General features: G+C 30.1%; 3 protein-coding genes across 3 annotated transcripts; 1 reads left to right on the top strand and 2 right to left on the bottom strand.

Annotated features, from left to right (window-relative positions):
• Positions 1-472: 472 nt before the first annotated feature.
• Positions 473-1,289, bottom strand: LOC134694164 (uncharacterized). The gene is made up of 2 exons (XM_063555162.1): positions 1,149-1,289; positions 473-945 (listed from the first exon to the last, which is right to left on the bottom strand). Exons 1-2 carry the CDS (start codon positions 1,246-1,248, stop codon positions 473-475), a joined length of 573 nt encoding a protein of 190 aa, XP_063411232.1. The 5' UTR covers positions 1,249-1,289.
• A 1,188-nt stretch (positions 1,290-2,477) lies between these two features.
• On the top strand, positions 2,478-15,720 carry LOC134694165 (uncharacterized). Its single transcript, XM_063555163.1, has 9 exons — positions 2,478-2,619; positions 3,116-3,206; positions 4,387-4,446; positions 5,285-5,350; positions 6,164-6,232; positions 6,937-7,203; positions 7,784-7,967; positions 14,184-14,538; positions 15,139-15,720. The coding sequence occupies exons 1-8, from the start codon at positions 2,478-2,480 to the stop codon at positions 14,187-14,189; spliced, it is 885 nt and encodes a 294-aa protein (XP_063411233.1). The 3' UTR covers positions 14,190-14,538; positions 15,139-15,720.
• Positions 15,721-18,277: 2,557 nt separating this feature from the next.
• Positions 18,278-19,105, bottom strand: LOC134694166 (uncharacterized). The gene has a single exon (XM_063555164.1). The coding sequence runs from the start codon at positions 19,103-19,105 to the stop codon at positions 18,278-18,280; it is 828 nt and encodes a 275-aa protein (XP_063411234.1).

A 19,105-nucleotide genomic window follows, 5' to 3' on the forward strand; every position in this document is an offset into this window, starting at 1 on the left:
TCCGAGGAAAATTAAAAACGGAAAGTTCCTAATCAAATGGCCAAATCTAATGATAAAACACATCAAACGAATGGACAACAACTGTCATATTCCTGAATTGGTACAAGCATTTAAATGAAGAAAATGGTGGATTGAACCTGGTTTTATAGCTAGATAAACCTCTCACTTGTATGACTGAGTGTACATGTATTATGTAGTTCTAGGTCGAATGAAATATGATATATTTGAAAATTGTATTTAACACTTGAAGATGTGTTAAACCCAGAGAACTTCCACCAGGAGGAATGACAAATCGTTGAATTATCACCAGTGATAATGAGGCTTCCAGATGCACTTGAGCCATTAAAAATCAAATACCTTGTAGCTTACACTACACAGATGTGTTAGCATCATATTTCACTTCATTGATAAAAACACAATATGTTGTACTTTTAGACAATTTATAATTACACAATTTATACACAGTTTACTGTTATTCCCACATATGCCCCATATATTGGATTCCAACAGGATTAGGATAAAGTTCTCTAACAAGTTCCAAAACACACTCCGGCATAATTTCCCGCTGGTGCATTACAACCCATTCCCCACCACCAAGTCTTTTCTTTTTATCCAAATACTGTGGAAGTAACCATCCATACATATTGTTCACACATTTCCAAAATCTTCTGTATATCCCTTTTCGTATCTGGGGGTTTGCATTTGAGGGTGGTTGGCCATTTCCTACCCATGGAGCCGTAATATATGAGGTAGCAACACATGGGGTGATGAAACAATAAGGACATTGTCCTTCTCGTAATGCAATGTCCTCATGACCTGAATCTGGATCTCCACTGTCACCATTGTCATCTCTGTCACCACTTTCATCCTGAATATTTCCTTGGCTTGAAGAAGTGCTTCCTTTCTCATCCTTTTTAGACCTTTTTCTCTTTATACATTTCTTTTCTAAAATAAAATTGCAGTCATAAATAATAGAATATATATAAATATTAAGATAAGCATTCTTCACATTTAAATTTGTCATATTATTATTATAATGTTATAAGTTAACATAATTAGATTTAAAAGATAAATTAATATTCACATTTACAGAATAATGCTTTATTGAAATATCTATAAAGTAAATGAATAAAAAAAAAAATACTTACCAACAATACATGATGTCATATTTTGCTCTTTCAAAAATATCATCAATTTATCCCTTTCCTCTTCATTTACTTTCAAAACCATTTCACATCTTTTTTCCATCTTTGCTTTTGTAATTTCTTCTTACATTTGACCTGATCTAAGTCATGTGATTATATGTTTGAATTTGATTGGTCTACTTAACTTTGCGCCTAATTTTTCAATTTAAAATCAAATCTGATTGGACCAGATTCTTTTCAAAGTCATGTGATTTATAAACTTTGAATTTGATTGGTTTGCTCATTTTTGCGCTTATATTCTTTCAATTTCAAATCAAACACAGTATTTTGATCCTGTATACAACAAGTTTCAAGATGGCTAGCAATATGAATATACTAAGTAATATTACAAATGTGGAGTATTTTAATAGAAAGAGACCTTCAAATGGAGAAGTGAAACCTAGAAAATCCATTGACTACAATTTTGACAATGACTCACAAAAGTTGGCATTTGATGAAAAATATGAAGGCCTAAAGAGGAAAATGGAAGTAAAATCTAATGTGGACATTTTGAACATTTTGATGGACTTTTACAATCAGAACTGTTCAACTCCAAAGCTTGAAGAAATACCAAATCCAAATGATAATAGTGAACAGGATGACCAAGACCTTTTTGTTTGCTCTAAACAGAAACTATTTGAACTTGTACGCCTAACACAGTGGTATGGTCCTCTTGAACCGGCCGAAATGACAAAAATTGGACATGTTGCAAGACTAGTTGTTAAACCAGTGAAAACAACATCTTTTCCGATTTTCTGGCATTCCTTATCCGCACTGAAGCAGGACTTTACAGTGAATTACAAGTTGATACATTCTTATCTCTGTGCTGGGATGTTTCCTGCTCAATACGAACGGTTTAGTAGCTTTGCTAACATTGGACTTTCACAGAAACGATTTCGGGAAAAAATGTTTCCAACATTCAAACAGGTGGTAATATCGCTTCGGGACAAGAGCATTAATGATGCGTTAAAAGAGGAAAAAGAGAAAAACTCTTATAGTGATAATAAACTTGATATAATGACAGATGCAAGACATGCATGTAGAAAGAACAGTTATCATACTGATGTAACAGCTCTGGGGAACTTGACTCACAAAGTAGTAGGTTATAGTCACGTTACAAAGAACCAGGAAAGGAGTTCCCAGAAACATGAAACCTTTGGTACAGAAAAGCTTTACGAAGATTTCGAAAGAAAGAGGATTAAAGTGAAGTTCATTCGCATGATAGAAATGCATCTGTCAGTAAATATCTGAGCCAAAACCAACCAGATGTAATTGATTCCTATGATACTTAGCATGGTGCAAAGGAGGTGCGGAGGAATATGGCAAAAATTACAGAGGGGACAAGGAAAAACATCGGAAAGACATGGCATCCTGAACTTAGAGACAAATCTGCCGGTGTTAAAACCCATGTTTACTGAGCAAAAGAATTGCAATGGTAATGCAATCTCCGGCGCAGAGATCACATATCCGTTCCGTTCAATACTACGTAACACTACACTCAATATGACCTCTGCCATACCTTTTTTTGCGTACTTTTTCTTCTCAATCTCTAAACAAAAATGAAATGCCTATGATGACTTTTTTTATCAAAATTTAGCAATCAATCTTCAATTTTAAAAGAATAACAAAAGTTTTAATGAAATTTAATTAAAAAATTTATATTTATCAAATAAAAGCTGATTGTCGCACTTCTGTTATAGATTGTATTTCCTGTCAAATTATGTAAACAAAGTAGTCTGCAAAGGGATTATTTTTATTTCTGTAGCGATGTTTTTTATACATATTTCACTTTTTTTATGGATTTCTTCTTCAATTTAGATAATTTGATATGTCTTGCAATGCTTGTTATACCACAAATTCGTGGAGATTTCATTCGTTGAAATCTGACCTTTTTTCTTTTTTCGACAAATTTACAAAGAATTTTGTATCAGTTTACATTCCAACTACCAAAAAACAAACATTGTGTAACTCCTGCTATTGTACGTTAAAGAAGTTGAAAGAGTGGAGTGAGAACATATACAGGTAACTCAAGTGCTTGAATTGTCTACATAATGAACATTTCCGTATACATGTACACTAGTTATATTATACATAAATGTCTTTCATGAATTTGTAATCCATGACCATGTCTTATTAAATAATAATGATCTGGACCTCTGAAGTTAAAAGAAGTCTAATGAATAGCCCACAAAATTATTTTTTAATTTTTATCTAAAAAGCAAAATAAAAGGTGTAAAAAATATATATATAGTGCATGCAGTGGACCATGTTTGACCAAGGAACTAGCCACTAAAGACTGTTATTTATCAGTAGCTATGCTATCTCTATTTAATATTGAACACAACATAGCTTGAGATAATTATTAATTATTCTTCAACTTGGTGTAACTGATATTCTTATAATCACATTCTTCGTAACATTGCAATTTTGCATGTTTGACAAACAGAACTTCTGATTTTCCTGACCAAAATTGAGTGGAGGTTTAAGTAAATTATATAGGTTAGCGATTTAGGCATTCCTAGCTATTTAAACAAGAACACAATTTTTTTTAAAGATTTAATTGTTTCTTCAATTCTCTATGAAAAGATTGTGTAACTTATTGATGTTAATTTCTCCTTCCAGTTAAAATTGAAAGATACAAAAAATATTTATCATATGAATTACATGTACTTTATCTGTTGATTTTCTTGTAGAACTGAGAGAATTAATACATTTAGTGATCATGCTGTGTTTCAGGAACAACATGTCAATCAATTGGTTACTGAAACAGGGTATGTGTAGATAGTTGATGAATACGCATGAAATGTGGGGAAGGGTTCATGTCAACAATTCAGCTACCACTACACAAAAAAAAGACTTGAAAATACTAAAATAAATATTATGAATATTAACAAACATTTATTGCACTTTTTGTACTTTTGACCTTTGTTTGATATTAGATAATTGGTCTCCATTGCCAATGATACACTAAGTGACATGATTGAAATCTTTTTGATTATTTAGCTGCTATTTAATATAAGACATAAATAAGACCTTTATTGATCTCAGTAGAATATTAAAGATAATATTATGTTGGGTAGCACTCAATGTAACAATATACAGTTGGACTATATAATTATTCAATTGTGAATATTGGTATATACTTATGTGCTTTCATCATGTTCATGTCATATACATTGCATAGTTCTAATTCTGATTTTAGAATTTCACCTGATCCACAGATAATTGATTGTTTAAGGAATGGTCACTTTGGTTCCATTGAGTAAGTAACTTACCTTTATTATATATGTATACTGTGTGATTCATTAAATGCTAATTATTCATTTTATAAACATAGTACAGGTATAAGAGATTTTTTATTTAAATATTTCAAAATTTTAAAAGTTAAAACATTATAGGATATTTATTTAATTAAACCTTTTTGAATAATGAATGCACCTTTGCATTTTTTGTCATGTTTATTTCTAAGGCATATATATAGTGAAAGCTGTATAATGTATATATAATTACATATGCTATGGTTAAGATGGCTCTACTTACAAAATTCTACTTCGGCCAAATGAAAAAGTATGTGTGGTTCCAGTTACATCTGAAAAAAAGTTAGGGTAGGTAGTTAGGGATTTTTTTTTAATTTTATGGTTGTTTTTTTACATTGAGTCTATGGCATGTATGTGAGCAACATTCTGACTTTAATAGTGCTTAAAGAAAAATGACAATAAAATCTTTAGGGTAGGCTATTTTCAAGCCAAAAAAGTAGGGACGGTAGGGTTTCTGGAACCACACATATATTTTTATTTGGCCTTATAACAGGCTATAGTTTAAACTTGGAATAATTTTTAATAATGGCATTTGCATAATACAATGTGCATTTGATTAATTTAGCTGTACAAATATATGTATCTAGTCAAGTGCTTGAAAATTTTGATAAATTCCATATTTATTTTGTACTATGATGTAAGAGAGTATTTTTCAATAGAATGTACTGTGCCGCTCACAACAATATCTATACAAAATACAATGTATTAGAAGGGTTATGGACTGCTCAAAACAAATAAACAGAGAATTTATTCAAAAAGTAATACAATTATATTTGTTAGAAGTCTAGAACCTGGTCTATCACATACAGTTGGTCCAGCAGGGGATGCTGGCAGTATAGACAAATCAGAGTAAGTAATTATCTGTAGGAACTTTAGAATAAGTGATGTCAACATATTTCATATTATATTAAAAGAAGATGTGGTATTATTGCCAATATGACATGTATGAGACAACTTTCCACAAGAGACAGATTGACACAAAAGAAATCACAGCTATACATGTAGGTCACTGTCAAGTCTTTAACAATGAGAAAAACTGTTATGGCATAGTCAGCTAAAAAAAGACAAAGTAATCACAAATGTAAACAATTCAATTGACAAAACTTATGGCCTAATCAAAGTGCAAAAAATAGATGAAAAACAATTATGGAGCACAGCAACAAACAGCCTCATTTAAATTACAGGATCTTGGCTTGGGACAGGAAAATTCAAACAGAATGTGGTTGGGTTGAAAATGTAACCAGGGACAGAGGTGTTACAGTACACAGTACATCATGAACATGACAAAAAAATATGGTCTACATGTCAATGAGATAGCTTCCGCCAATTAAAAAAATCATTTAGAAGCAATAGATCCATATCCTGTGACATACATAAATAACAAAGCTATTGAAACACCATTGTATATATGAATATGAACATGAATATAATATTATAGTTGATTGTTTAAAATGTAGTCTGAAAAGCAACCAACTTGCAAAAAAGTCCCAGGCACAAAGAATAATTGTAGGAAAAATGGAATTTTTATCATTTATGGGAATCTGAAGAAAAAAAATATCACCTATCATTTTGTACTTTTTTACATAATGTGAAATTACAATGAATTATGAGTATGCACATGTGGTTACATTCATATCAACAGTTTTATATAACTTTTTTCAGTATAAATGACACAGTTATTCCAGAGGAGGATTGCATACTATCATCAGGAGTAAAAAGATCTTTTACAGAGTATATATCATCTATATGTTTAGATCACACTACAGCTCAGGTTGATTTTGCTTTGTCCACTCTTCCACAGTGTGAATTGGCACTGGGTGGGCAAATTCCAGCTTGTCCAGTCTGCCCACCAATAGGAGTGGGCATGTAATTTCTATTGATTAATCAAAAGACAATTTTTGCAAGTACAATCAATTGAAAAAAGCAGATAAGCATTTGTAAATAAGGAATATTAAACAGTACTGTTATTAAAGAGTTGTCACCGTTAATTGTAGATTTGACGGTCACAAATGCAGTTTTATTGGCGACCGATATTTGCTGCCGTCAAATCAAAATTGATATTGGCAACTCTTCAACTACAGTACTGTTATTCTGGTTCTAATACATTTAAAAAATAAGATATGTAACAAGTTGAAAAAATGTATAAATTTGACATACACAAAAAGTCAGCGAAACTTCATGAATATTTATGACCTATAAATGTCATTGATAAACGTGACGTCAAAGACTGTACATAATTTAAACTAGATCATTCATGAGTTTGAATAAAGTTTATGCTTTCATAACTTTTAAATGCTTAGTATCTTGAAAATTTGATATGCAATAGTACTTCTATTTTTCAACATATATATCCTCAACTCTCATACAAAATCTTGAAGACTTAAGTCAATGTCTATGAAATATCTTTTACTACCATTAAATGTTTATTTTTACAGTGACCATTCATATATCAACCACAAAGGGCACAATACAAGTGATTCAAATGACCATGAATATTCCTGTAACTTGCACACAGAGGAGGATGAAGAAGATGATGAAGACGTCAATATTTTATGTCAGGATAGAATAAAACAAATATTAAAACTACTCAATTTAAAGAGTAATGCTGCATATGACTACCCAAGCATGTTAAGGACTTGTAGTCAGACAGATCTTAGCGAAAAAGACATCTTCATGAGCATTATTGAAGAAATGAAAACACGGTATTATTAACATCACTTCTAAAAATGATTTTTGATATGAAATATGGAGATTTTGCATGATTTTCAATGAAACTACTATATTGGTAGAGATAATTTGACTAAGATACAAACTACCTTCAACAATGAGCATAATCTTTACCTTTTAGCAAATGAAATAAAATTTTTTATTAAAATACCAACAGTCTAATACATACATGACATACAACATCAATGATTCAAAATCACATGTGGCAGAAAAACAAAACAAATTTCAATTGATTTATTCAGACAGATAGTTATAGAATTTTTAACATAAATATCTGCAAGAATAAATACTTCTTTGTAAGACATTATGCATTTAAACGTTATTTTCTTAAATAATGATTTCAAAAATTATTGTTCTTTTATCATGTTTGTCTCTGAATATTGAGGATGAAGATTGAATCATTATCTTTCTAGACCTGAAATCTATTTTGTGTACATACATTACCATTTAGAATACTACTTATTCAAATATTGAAATTCTTTGAACTTATATTTATTAATACATTTGTACTTAAATATTTAATATGAATTCACTTGTATATTTGAATACCAATAGATGTCCACAACTGCTTGAAATACTGTTATCAGTATGTGTGAAGGATACGACAAAAGTTAATTTAAGGCAAATTAACAGTGTTGCTGTTGCATATTCATCTCTAATGTTTGCTAGAAACAACAAAAACTCTGGTATACAAAGATGTATTACCCTGTTAGCTGTTAAAGGAGATGCAAATGATGAGGTACGAAAAAATCATGGTAATGTAATACAATATAGTTTGTATAAATGTCATATAACATACATTTTCTTCAGCAGGAGACCCAGTGATGATTATTTAATGATAGGGGCTGATGTTATTGATGGAGTTTGGTTATTAAAGGTGGCACTTTGAAAATACAGCTGTTTCTCAAACCACACTTCTTTTGGGGAGATCTAAAATATTCATAAAAAAATAATTGTGTTTACATACTGGTTCCCAGTTCTGATCTGTATGTTGCATCTAACAGAGACATATCTTGGGAATGTTACCAGTAAATATACATGTGCATATTGTTTATATTGAAATCTGTGGTAACCCTTCATTTGAGATACGGGGTAGCTAAGAAAATAAGTTTTACTTTAAAATCTGAGAAGTTCAAGGCATATAAACGTTGAAAATATGCCGCATACCGCTGTATTTCGACCTTTGAGATTAATTGAAGTGCATATGAACTTTAAATTCTTCGATAAGATTTTTTTCAAAACTTCATAGTAAAAGTGTTACAGTTTTAGCCGCAAAAGGAGTTCCAACGGAAAATGCATTCTCAATATTTACAAAAATGCAACCTAAATCTCAGTAAATTGAACAGCTTATGACTGGAATTGTACTCTATACCTAGATATTCTTAGATTTTATGATTTTTTACTGTTATGCCACTTGTTTTGCTCCCTCAATGCTAATTCATCTGTAACTATTACTGCTTATTGCCTAATCTTTCCCTTTTTGCTGTGTCTCAAAATATAAAATCTGTTTCTATATTCTATCACTAATGAAAGCAATGAATACAAATAGATTTTATGTTTTCCTTTAGGGCTGTTCCAAAAATAAATGTATGAGGGCACTTTTTATTTGACCCCACAATGCATGAATTTTTATTTGAAAATTTCCTTTAAATGGTAAAGTTATTAAACACTACCCATCAAATTGTATTTAAAGTGCCTTATGACCCCCATACAATTAATTCTGGAACAACCCTTATTGTATACTGTAAATTCAGACATTGAACTGACTTATCCCATGAAAAAACAAATATGTGTCTAATTAGATTAATTATTGGAATTTCTATACAAGTTGATAATTATAGATATATGTACAGGATATAAGAAAACTAGTTATTTTTCTTTGATATATGGTTACCAAGTTGCATAAATCATAATCATTTCTGAATTTACAGTATACTTTTGCTTCCCATTTAGGTTACAGCTTTACTTTCCTTTCACATTAACAAAATACATTATATGAAAGTCTGTATAAAATGGTAAATACACCTGCTGTATGTTGGTTCGAATCCAACTGCAGACAAAGCAATGTATCTTAGTATAGCTAGCTATTAACACTTAAACTGTGAAATCATTCTTATAAGCATTTTGGTACTTTGGTAATATGAAAAATGTTATTCAATATAACATTTTCAAAATTCTTTTCCTATGATTCCATTTTAAAAAAAATGAATTCAATGAAAAATTACCTTTTATTATAAATTTACAATATTTCTGATTATCTGATTTTCAACTATTACTAATAAGGACAAATACATTTATTATTGATAAGAATGACTTCACAGTGCTTACTGCTATTTTTGGTGAAGGTGCATTATTAACTAGTTACAAATACATTAGTAATAATTGATAATGACAGCACTATTTCATACATGTTTTATTTTTAATTCTATTTCATAGTTTATCAGAAGATTGAACAGGATGTCGTTAAGCCTTTCCTGTTCTGGAAAATTAAGAATTCTTGATAAGGCTGTACTTGCGTCACATAATATGCTGGTTGAAGCAATTCGTACAAACCCTTTAATGAAAATTACTGGGGATAACTTGGATATGTATATCAGAACAAACCACCAAAGGACAGACAATAGCAACCAGGATATACACTGGTTTGCCTCTAATGCATTTTTCACCAGACTTAATTACCAAAATCTTCCTGAAAACACACCAGAAGTTAGTCCAGTTTCTGTTGCTAATTTTGTTAGCATGGTTCACTTGTTCTTAAATTAAGAATTTCTTTTTGAATTTGTTGAAAGCTGGAAGTATTATTTCTCATGGATTGTTATCTGATTATTGCTTTACATAGGCAGTAACTGTTTTAGTTTCCTTATCCAGCAATTAATTTAAAAAAAGAAAAATTCTATCCAAATCAATAATTATTTTTTTATGTAATCATGACTTAAATTTAATCGGATACTGTGCTTTACAATATTATTCCTTTATTATAATCTATTGATTGATTAACAATTTACAAACAGTTAAGAAATGTAATTTTTTTATTCATACAAATTATCAGTCTGGAAATTAGGAAAATTAGTGTAATTGTAAGGTAGCATGCATTTATATATGTTTTACATTTTTTTACAACTTTAACTCATAATTATTATTTTACACAACATGTTATTGAAGCCATTTTTGATGAGTTCTGTTTTTCACACTGATGTTTTCTTACAGGTGACATGTTCCAATTAGTGTTTGAGTCTTGTGATCATTATGTTCTTTTTTCTATTTAATGGGTTATCATATTTAAAAATTTGATTATTAAATTGTACTATTAAAGTGCAATTGAAAATATATTTCAAGATTATAGTATATGGTGTAGGTGTAGTCCAGTTGATCTTGTCAATTTCAAGATGATTTTTTTACATTTTGGCTGTTCATGAATTATGGTACTAGATGATTGGAAAATTGAATTCATTTGAAATTTTTATATTTTTCTTTCCCAGACTACCTTCAAACATTGTGCAAGTATAAATATCAATAAACTATGACTTTTTTTATAGGTTAGACTGAAAGACATAGATGCAGAAATGTTTGTATTAACTGGAGGGGAAACAATGAAGCTGAATGATGTAAAGAAGGTTTTGATAGGTCGTCTTCTATGTGACAGGGATGACTTTCAGTGGCTTAAAAATAAACTACCACAACATATACCACATCGGTACAACTTTAAATCTTAATATATGGGAAAAAAAATTACAACTGTCCTCAATGGAATGGGTCTGAGTAGTACAAATGTGATTTCATTTTATGTTGTGAATTTATTTTGAACATATTTTTACATATTTTTCAGCAAATCAAATGACTTTTGTTGTCCAGATAAATTTGGGATATAAATAAAATAAAATAAAGGATATGGTTAACTGACTTTACAGTATAAACTTTGCTCATGGTTGAAGGCTGACAGTGACCTTCATCTGAATATCTGTGTCAATTCATCTTTGGTGGACAGTTATCTCATTGGCCATCATCATACCACTTCTTCTTCAATTTTATAAAAATAAGTTGCGACATATATAAAAACGAGAATCAAGTGATGAGAACTTATTTTGATCAGATTGCATCTTCTTTCATATAATGACACAAAACTGGTGTATAACAAAACACAAAATGCAGTAGAATAAGGTTTTAATTGCTATTCTTCATTTCAAAATTAGTGATGACTTCAACATGAAGCAAATACTATCACCTAACTACATCTATAATATCATATGGCTCCTAGCACTAGTTTGATTGGCTTTTATAAACATATTACATAAAAGAATTAAAGAAGTAACAGAAATATCATATCAATATAGTACCTTATATTATATCGTAATACATGTATTTCATTTGGCATTTTTTAATTTTAAGATACAGTGACAGCATGTCAAAGAAACAGCATGTCTATACATTGAAAATAATGTTCAAGAATGAATCTAAAAATGAAGACTGTCTGGATATAATGGGCGAATACGAAGATCAAATAATTGATTTGCACACAAAGGCATATGGTAATAAAGGCATTACAATGAAACCTGGCTAAACCAAATCCTACCTAAAACCGAAGACCTGTATAAACCAAAATTGTTCTGAAGCACGGTCATATCAAATTGTATGCTTTCTTAATTCCTGTGGAGGTTCCTTTTTAAATAGGTTTCATTGTAGTATACCTTGCACACTGTTTATTACAGTTTTTCATATCTGATTTGGATTTCAGTATCCTTTCTATTATCATTTGCACTTTCACTTTCTTTCTTATATAAAAAAAAATGTTGCATTTGTTCATGATAGCCATCAAAATTCAATTGAAATTTAAAATGTTTTAATATTTTTAATATTCCTATTACAGGAAATACAGACAATTTAGATAAATATGGAGTAGTTTTAGGAGGAGATATGTTGACCAGGGAAAGATTACAAAATGCTAAAAACATCACATATTTAGCTCCAACACCAAGGGGTAGATTTGAACATTTAGCCCCAGTCACTTGTGAACTTTGGCATGTGAAGCAAGATCTTCTATCTGTATGTTTTATTGTATTCATACCTAGTCCCTTAAGCAATTTTGATATCACCAAGCATTCTGAGTGCAAGGACCATAACTCTCAACAAATTTGTAACTTTATCTGTTACTTGTCATCATAAATCAAGATACCAAATTTCAAATCAATATCTTCAAGCTGTAAGAAAAATTGTGGAAAAACTTATTTGACCAAATGCAAAACTAAAGTCCATTTAAACTTTATGCTCATTTTGTTTCTTAAATTATGCACTGTACTGGCATCAATTTTCAAGTCTATTTTTTTTTATTTCACCTAAGCGCATACCTAATATTGTATTAAAAGGATTTTAAAAAACAGAATTGAAGTTATTTTAACATTGTCTTTATGTCAATTTTTTAGAAAGCATATAAAGCCTTATATAAAATTGATTCATTGGGAGAGTGTGGAACTTTGTTTCACATGAAGACAGCATTAAGGAGGAATGATGTGAATGGAAATGTAAAGTCCAACTACAAAGCCCATGAGGAACTATTTCTGCTGATTGTGAAAGCATTAATTCACGTAGCCTCAGATGAGATAAGGGATTGCAAAGAACAGAACAGAGACGTTGTCCTTAGTAATGTTTTTTCAAAAATTTATGGTTTGTATAAAATAATGATTTCCATATAATTATTTCATTGGTACGATAGCAAAACATGCAAAAGTTATTAGCATAAAGGGACAACCCGTGGTAAAATCTAGATATATTCAAGCCCCCATGAATTATTTCGATTCTAATAGGACAAATACGGCTACTTTTTTGGATCGAAGCGCCCTAGGTGGAGGCCATTATTTGCCGTTCCCATAAATTCACGCACTTTTAGATTGGCGTAAAAGAACGGAGCAAACAGAATAAGTGACATGCTCAAACTATTCACAAAACTTATAAAGATAGATTTCGATGAATTTTAATGATAACTTACTTAAATATGCCTTCTATGTATAAAAAAAATGGGCTTATACCACATTTTTGCATCGTTTGTTTACGTTTCCTTGTTGTGATGATTTTCGGTATCAAAAGCGTGTATTTTCCCGTAAAATGCTTAAATTATAACGTCATCATTCTATGACGTCGGGTACTTCATTCATTAAAAAAACATATGACGTGGGAGTACGATCGGAACAGCCAATGCAATATATTCATATTTTACCACGGGTATGTACTCAAAGCGTTTGAAGGACGTCATGTTAGAATACTTTACATTTATGTTCATGGAATGTAAAGATTTCAAATTCTACCTGGTAAGAATTCTACTGACTGTGACAGAACCATGAAATCAAGTATTACACATTCTCGGAAAATTGATTCCCAAGAAAAAAAGTTGAGTCTACACTATTTAGAATAACAAATTTAAAAATAAAAAACTGGAGGCTTTCCTATATAGATATAGGAAGATGTGGTGTGAGTGCCAATGAGACAACTCTCCATCCAAATAACAATTTAAAAAGTAAACCATTATAGGTTAAAGTACGGCCTTCAACACGGAGCCTTGGCTCACACCGAACAAAAAGCTAAAAAGGGCCCCAAAATTACTAGTGTAAAACCATTCAAACGGGAAAACCAACGGTCTAATCTATATAAACAAAATGAGAAACGAGAAACACGTATATATTACATAAACAAACAACAACTACTGTACATCAGATTCCTGACTTAGGACAGGTGCAAAATGTACACCTAATGACCAAGCTAAATAAATTGTAGGAATGACCTGGCAGATATACATAATATATGAAAACCTATTGGTTACCTTCTGCTGTTGTCTGTTCTATGGTAGGGTTGATGTCTCTTTTACACATTCCCAATTTTCATTCTCAATTTTATATGAAGAAGATGAATGGTTACAATTTATAAAACTGTTTGTGGATGCAAATGAATATAAACAGTTATTTTTTAGGTCTAGGATACAGCACAGATGATTACATTTACAACTACTTCACAAATTTAATAACCTGGGGTATTCAAATAATTAACATGAATGACACAGCAAAGGAAGGGGACATGGAGAGACTTATAATGAATATGAAGGAAAATGCAGCCTTTTTTTTACAGCCACTCAGTAATGAGCAAATATTTTTCTGAGTGCGTTAACACCATCTTACAAGTACAGCACCTATCATCCCCTCATATGAAAATGAGACAGCTAGAAGGGGCATTCATTAATACCAAAGGAGGTTCTGGTAAAAACAAAGAAGCAGACCTGGTGCAGGAGCATGCCATTAGAAATCAGAAGGACTTAATAAGAGGTTTAGGTAAGAAACATAGACTTAGCCTCCAATCACCCAAGTATTGTTACTGTAATTGTACTTCTGTATAAAAGTTTCCTGTTGGAATTATCTCCCTTATACCATTGACCTAACTTAAAAAAGGAGTTGCTTCATATTCTTAATTAATTTATTATTTTTAAACAGTTTCAAATTTAATATCTAAATATATGGGATCCATATTGTCTTAATGATTGAATTTGTATATAACTATTTGTAACAACACACAATCAGGATAAATTTGTAAGGTGGGGTGATGTGAACCTGATAATTTTTCGCTACATTGAAGACCTGTTGGTGACCTTCTGCTGTTGTTTTTTTATTTGGTTGGGTTGTTGTCATTCCCCATTTCCATTCTCAATTTTATCATATTATACAATTGCACACTATGAATCTAATATTGCTTACGGCCAATTAAATCTATTAAAAAGGGCTAATATATTACTTTCATTACTGTACTAAACAGTAAGATATTGGGAGTAATACATTCAGACAAAAGCTTGAACAGTTTCATAATATAAAGAAAACATCAGTCACATCTGTATTACTTATTGATCTTAAAGTTGAATATAATTTTTATTAATGTAGGAGCAAATAAAACTGAAAATGGTTCCAGGAGAGCTAGCAGCTCAGCAGACATCATCCATCGAATAGGAGACAATGTAGACCATCTTCTTGGTATACCTAAATTCACATCAAGCCATGCCAAGAAAACGTCATCTAAAGATCTGGAAATTGCTATAAACATTTTAAGTAAAGTTCAGCCATTTAAATATGTTAAGGGTAGGAAATTTGAAAGTTTTAAAACAATACAAAAAAATCCAAAACTAATTGTTCAAAGGAAAGATCTAATACATGCCATCCATAAAAAAATTCAGAGGTTATTTTTAAATTCATAATTTTTTCTATAGTGTGTTTATAGTTTCATAGAAAATCAGGTGCCTATATCTACTGAACTTTGTGTTTCTATTAAAAAAAAAATTAGAATAACTTATTTACTGAATGTCAATAGCATATAAGTCATAACCATTAATTTTTCAATGCATGTAAATTTCTCTCCACTAATATTGAAAATGAAATGAAGGTAAAAGCAATTTTCAGTTAATTTTACTTACACATTACAATAATTTAATGTTATTTTTGAAACTAGATATATGCCGAAACAGTGGTCTAAAATACCAATAAACATTATGTAAATGTTACTGATGATTATACTGGTGCTATTTTTACCTTAAAATCAATCATTACTATAAAATATTGGGGATTGAAGAAACAACTTCATTGTTGTTTTATAGATTTTAAAAGTGTTTTTGACAACTTGAATACATTTTTTTTATATCATAAACTTGCTAAATGTGGTATTAGTGTAAGTTTTTTTCCATTATTAAATCTTTCTATGATATTTCAATGACCTGTGGGAAATTTAAAGGTGAATTTTCTAATATATTTTCTGTAGAAAAAAGAGTATTACAAGGGGAATCATTATCAACCATACTATTTTTTTTTTTTTTATGATTTTGAATATTAGTTTATTTTATAGCTTATTTCTGTTTTACCAGTAGACACGAAATAGCTGTCATTGTTTATATTGATGTTTGTTATATTTTCTGAGAGTATTGATGGGTTGTAAAATATGTTGAGTATTCATAATGTATCAGATAGAAAAATAAAAAAAAATCAGTTAGAATTTTGTAAATATATTTATACTATTAAGAAATCCCCTGCTACAGCAATGGTTTATTCTGAGTTGGAAAGATTTCCTTTACTTATATGTTAATCAGTAAAAATATCCAAATATTGGATTTGTCTATTACGAGTCTGAATCAGGAAATATGTCATCATGGGTTACTAATGTTAAACCTATGTTGCTTAGCCAAGGTTTTGGGCATGTATGGTATGCACAGAATTTTGAATGCGAAGAAGCATTTTTTATTCAAACTAAGGTTTATTGACCAAAAGGGAAATATGCTTTTCGATTCATCATCAAAATGAACGATCTATAAATATGAAGTGGATAACTGTTTAACTGACATTTTTTTCACAAATAAGTTAAGTCCACAATGTATCAGATTTTTAACTAAATATAGTCATTTCCTAAGGGGAGGTAAATTAGTTCCCAATGTTTTGTATCAATTAGAATTGACATTCTAAAAAAGTTGAGTGTAAATTCTTCTTCAATAGATCAGGAATGGCTAATATCTGCATTGTTAATAAAATTATAGTGAGCTATGTTTATAATTTATTATTATTATTTAATGTGTCTCTCCATGTCCCTTTCTTGTGTAATTTTAATCTGTACGGTGTGAACCATATTCTTTCATTGAGGCCTTTTTTGTAAAAGAAATACCTAATTTTGATCCCTGCATGTAATATAGTTCAAAAATATATAAAATTGTTATTTCCTATAAATCTACCTACAGTTTATTATTTTAATGCTATTATGTGTTTATGCATTTGTTGTTCAAGATTCATTGATTGTAATAACAAATGAAATTTTAAAATTTATTCAAATGTTGGTCTGCTATATTTATCAGTCTATTATTATTCTATTATTTACACTTTGAGAAAAGCGCAAAAAGAATTGGAAGGCAAGAAGATGAAAAAAAAGATGAATTGATAGAAAAAGATTTTTTTTAGAAAAAAAATATGTAATATATATATTTAAATATTTTAACAGTGACTTACGTTGAATCGCATTTACACTAAAAAAAATATTGTGATTGCCTTCATTTAATGGTTTAAAGCAACTACATCTCATATAAAAAAAATTGGAATGGAAAAATACATCCTTGATAATTGTTATATGTTAATATATAATTCTTTCAGTGAAAGAAAAGATTTACATTGACTGTGATATTTTTATTCATTATTGATTATGAAATAAACTGTGATATAAACTGTGATATTGACTTGTAATGTATGTTTAATGAACAAAAAAAGAAATCCTCCCAGAATATTTTTAGTCATCAAATCTGGGTTTCTTTTTATTTGTAATTATATGAATTATATAAGTGAAAATTTTTGATTAAATCAAATGTATAGTCTTAAAAATTAATTTGAATGACTTCTTCTGAAAAGGGATCATATTAGAAGTTGAAATGAAGGTATAAGTATGTTATTACAAGTTGAAGCAAACTGTAATCTTTTTTTTAATCAGAAGTTTTGAGAAACATTAGTTTGTGCCAAGGATTATTAAATTGATTTTTGCTATGATTTATTGTTCATTACTATTTTTAAAATGATGCATGAAATTATTTCTTTGGGTGCAGATGAACTGTTATGAAAACCTTTTTTAGGGTAGCAAAAGGGTTTTAAGATTAAAATTACTTAAACTAGAACAATAAAGTAATATTAATGTATTGAAATGAAAACCAAAATGTTATCATTGGATTTTTATTTCACTCAAACTAGTATGTCTTGTATACATAAATAGATTATTTATAAGCTATTAAACCTGTGCACTGAATGGTTAAAGCATAACTATCTCCAAGAAATGAACTTTTATCATTATTTATTTGATATTTAAAAAAAAAAAAAATTTGAAATCAATTGTAGGTTTTGAATACATTGTCTCCTAATATTATGATTAAATGCTGTACTTATATGCTTTTTGTATTACTTGAAAATAGAATAAAATTTGTATATGAAAAACGATTTTTTATTTCTATTCCAAAGTTTTGAAATTAGGATTGGGATGGGGGTTGAAGTTTGAAGGGTTATTGCCTATTTACAATTCCATTCTCAACATCTCACATTCAATACAGGAACATATTGGTTTACAGTTGTTACAGCAGATATGACCCTTTACATCTGTTTTTTCAAAGCCATACTGCTGTAGTAGGTATTCTCGAATGCAACCCTTTTCCCTACAAAAACCAATAATATCAGGCTTGATATCAACTACATTAGCAGCAATATCCCTATTGCTGTAATAAAGAACAGCATTGGCTGCATTCCCTGAACGACCAGCACGCCCAATCTCTTGGACATAATCTGACAGTGATCTTGGTGGACGTGCATGGATGACTCTCATAATTGATTGAGAATTAAACCCCATACCCACAACTGAGGTGCAAAACACAAGTTTTATCCTTGGGTTTACACAAGCCAACTCTTTAATTATATAATTTTTTACACTGTCATCCTGACCACTGCAGAGAACACCGTATACAGATGTTTCAAGGGTAGGTTTCTTGAATATATGTTTGCAGTAGGCAGCTGCATTGCCTATATACTGTAATGGCATAAATAACAAAGTAACTGGAAAAGTTTCCCTATTTTCAAACAAACTGTCACAAAGTGGCCTATATATATTTTCATAGGACTCATAAATATCTAGGGATGCCTCTTTAAGTTTGATTTCCAGTAAAATGTTTTCCCTATCAGGACTTTCCTTAATAACTTTTGGATTTTTTATCCCTAAAGAACTAGTAACCGCCTTCTCTTCTTGTTTCGTGACAGTGGCACTAAGTCCCAATCTGGGTACTCCTGGAAAAAATCCTGGAAGCTCTTTCAGGTGTTCAAAAGCTTTCCTGAAGGATCTCCCCCTATTCAT

Source organism: Mytilus trossulus, chromosome 13 (genome assembly GCF_036588685.1).
Source record: "Mytilus trossulus isolate FHL-02 chromosome 13, PNRI_Mtr1.1.1.hap1, whole genome shotgun sequence".
In the NCBI taxonomy this organism is placed as follows: domain Eukaryota; kingdom Metazoa; phylum Mollusca; class Bivalvia; order Mytilida; family Mytilidae; genus Mytilus; species Mytilus trossulus.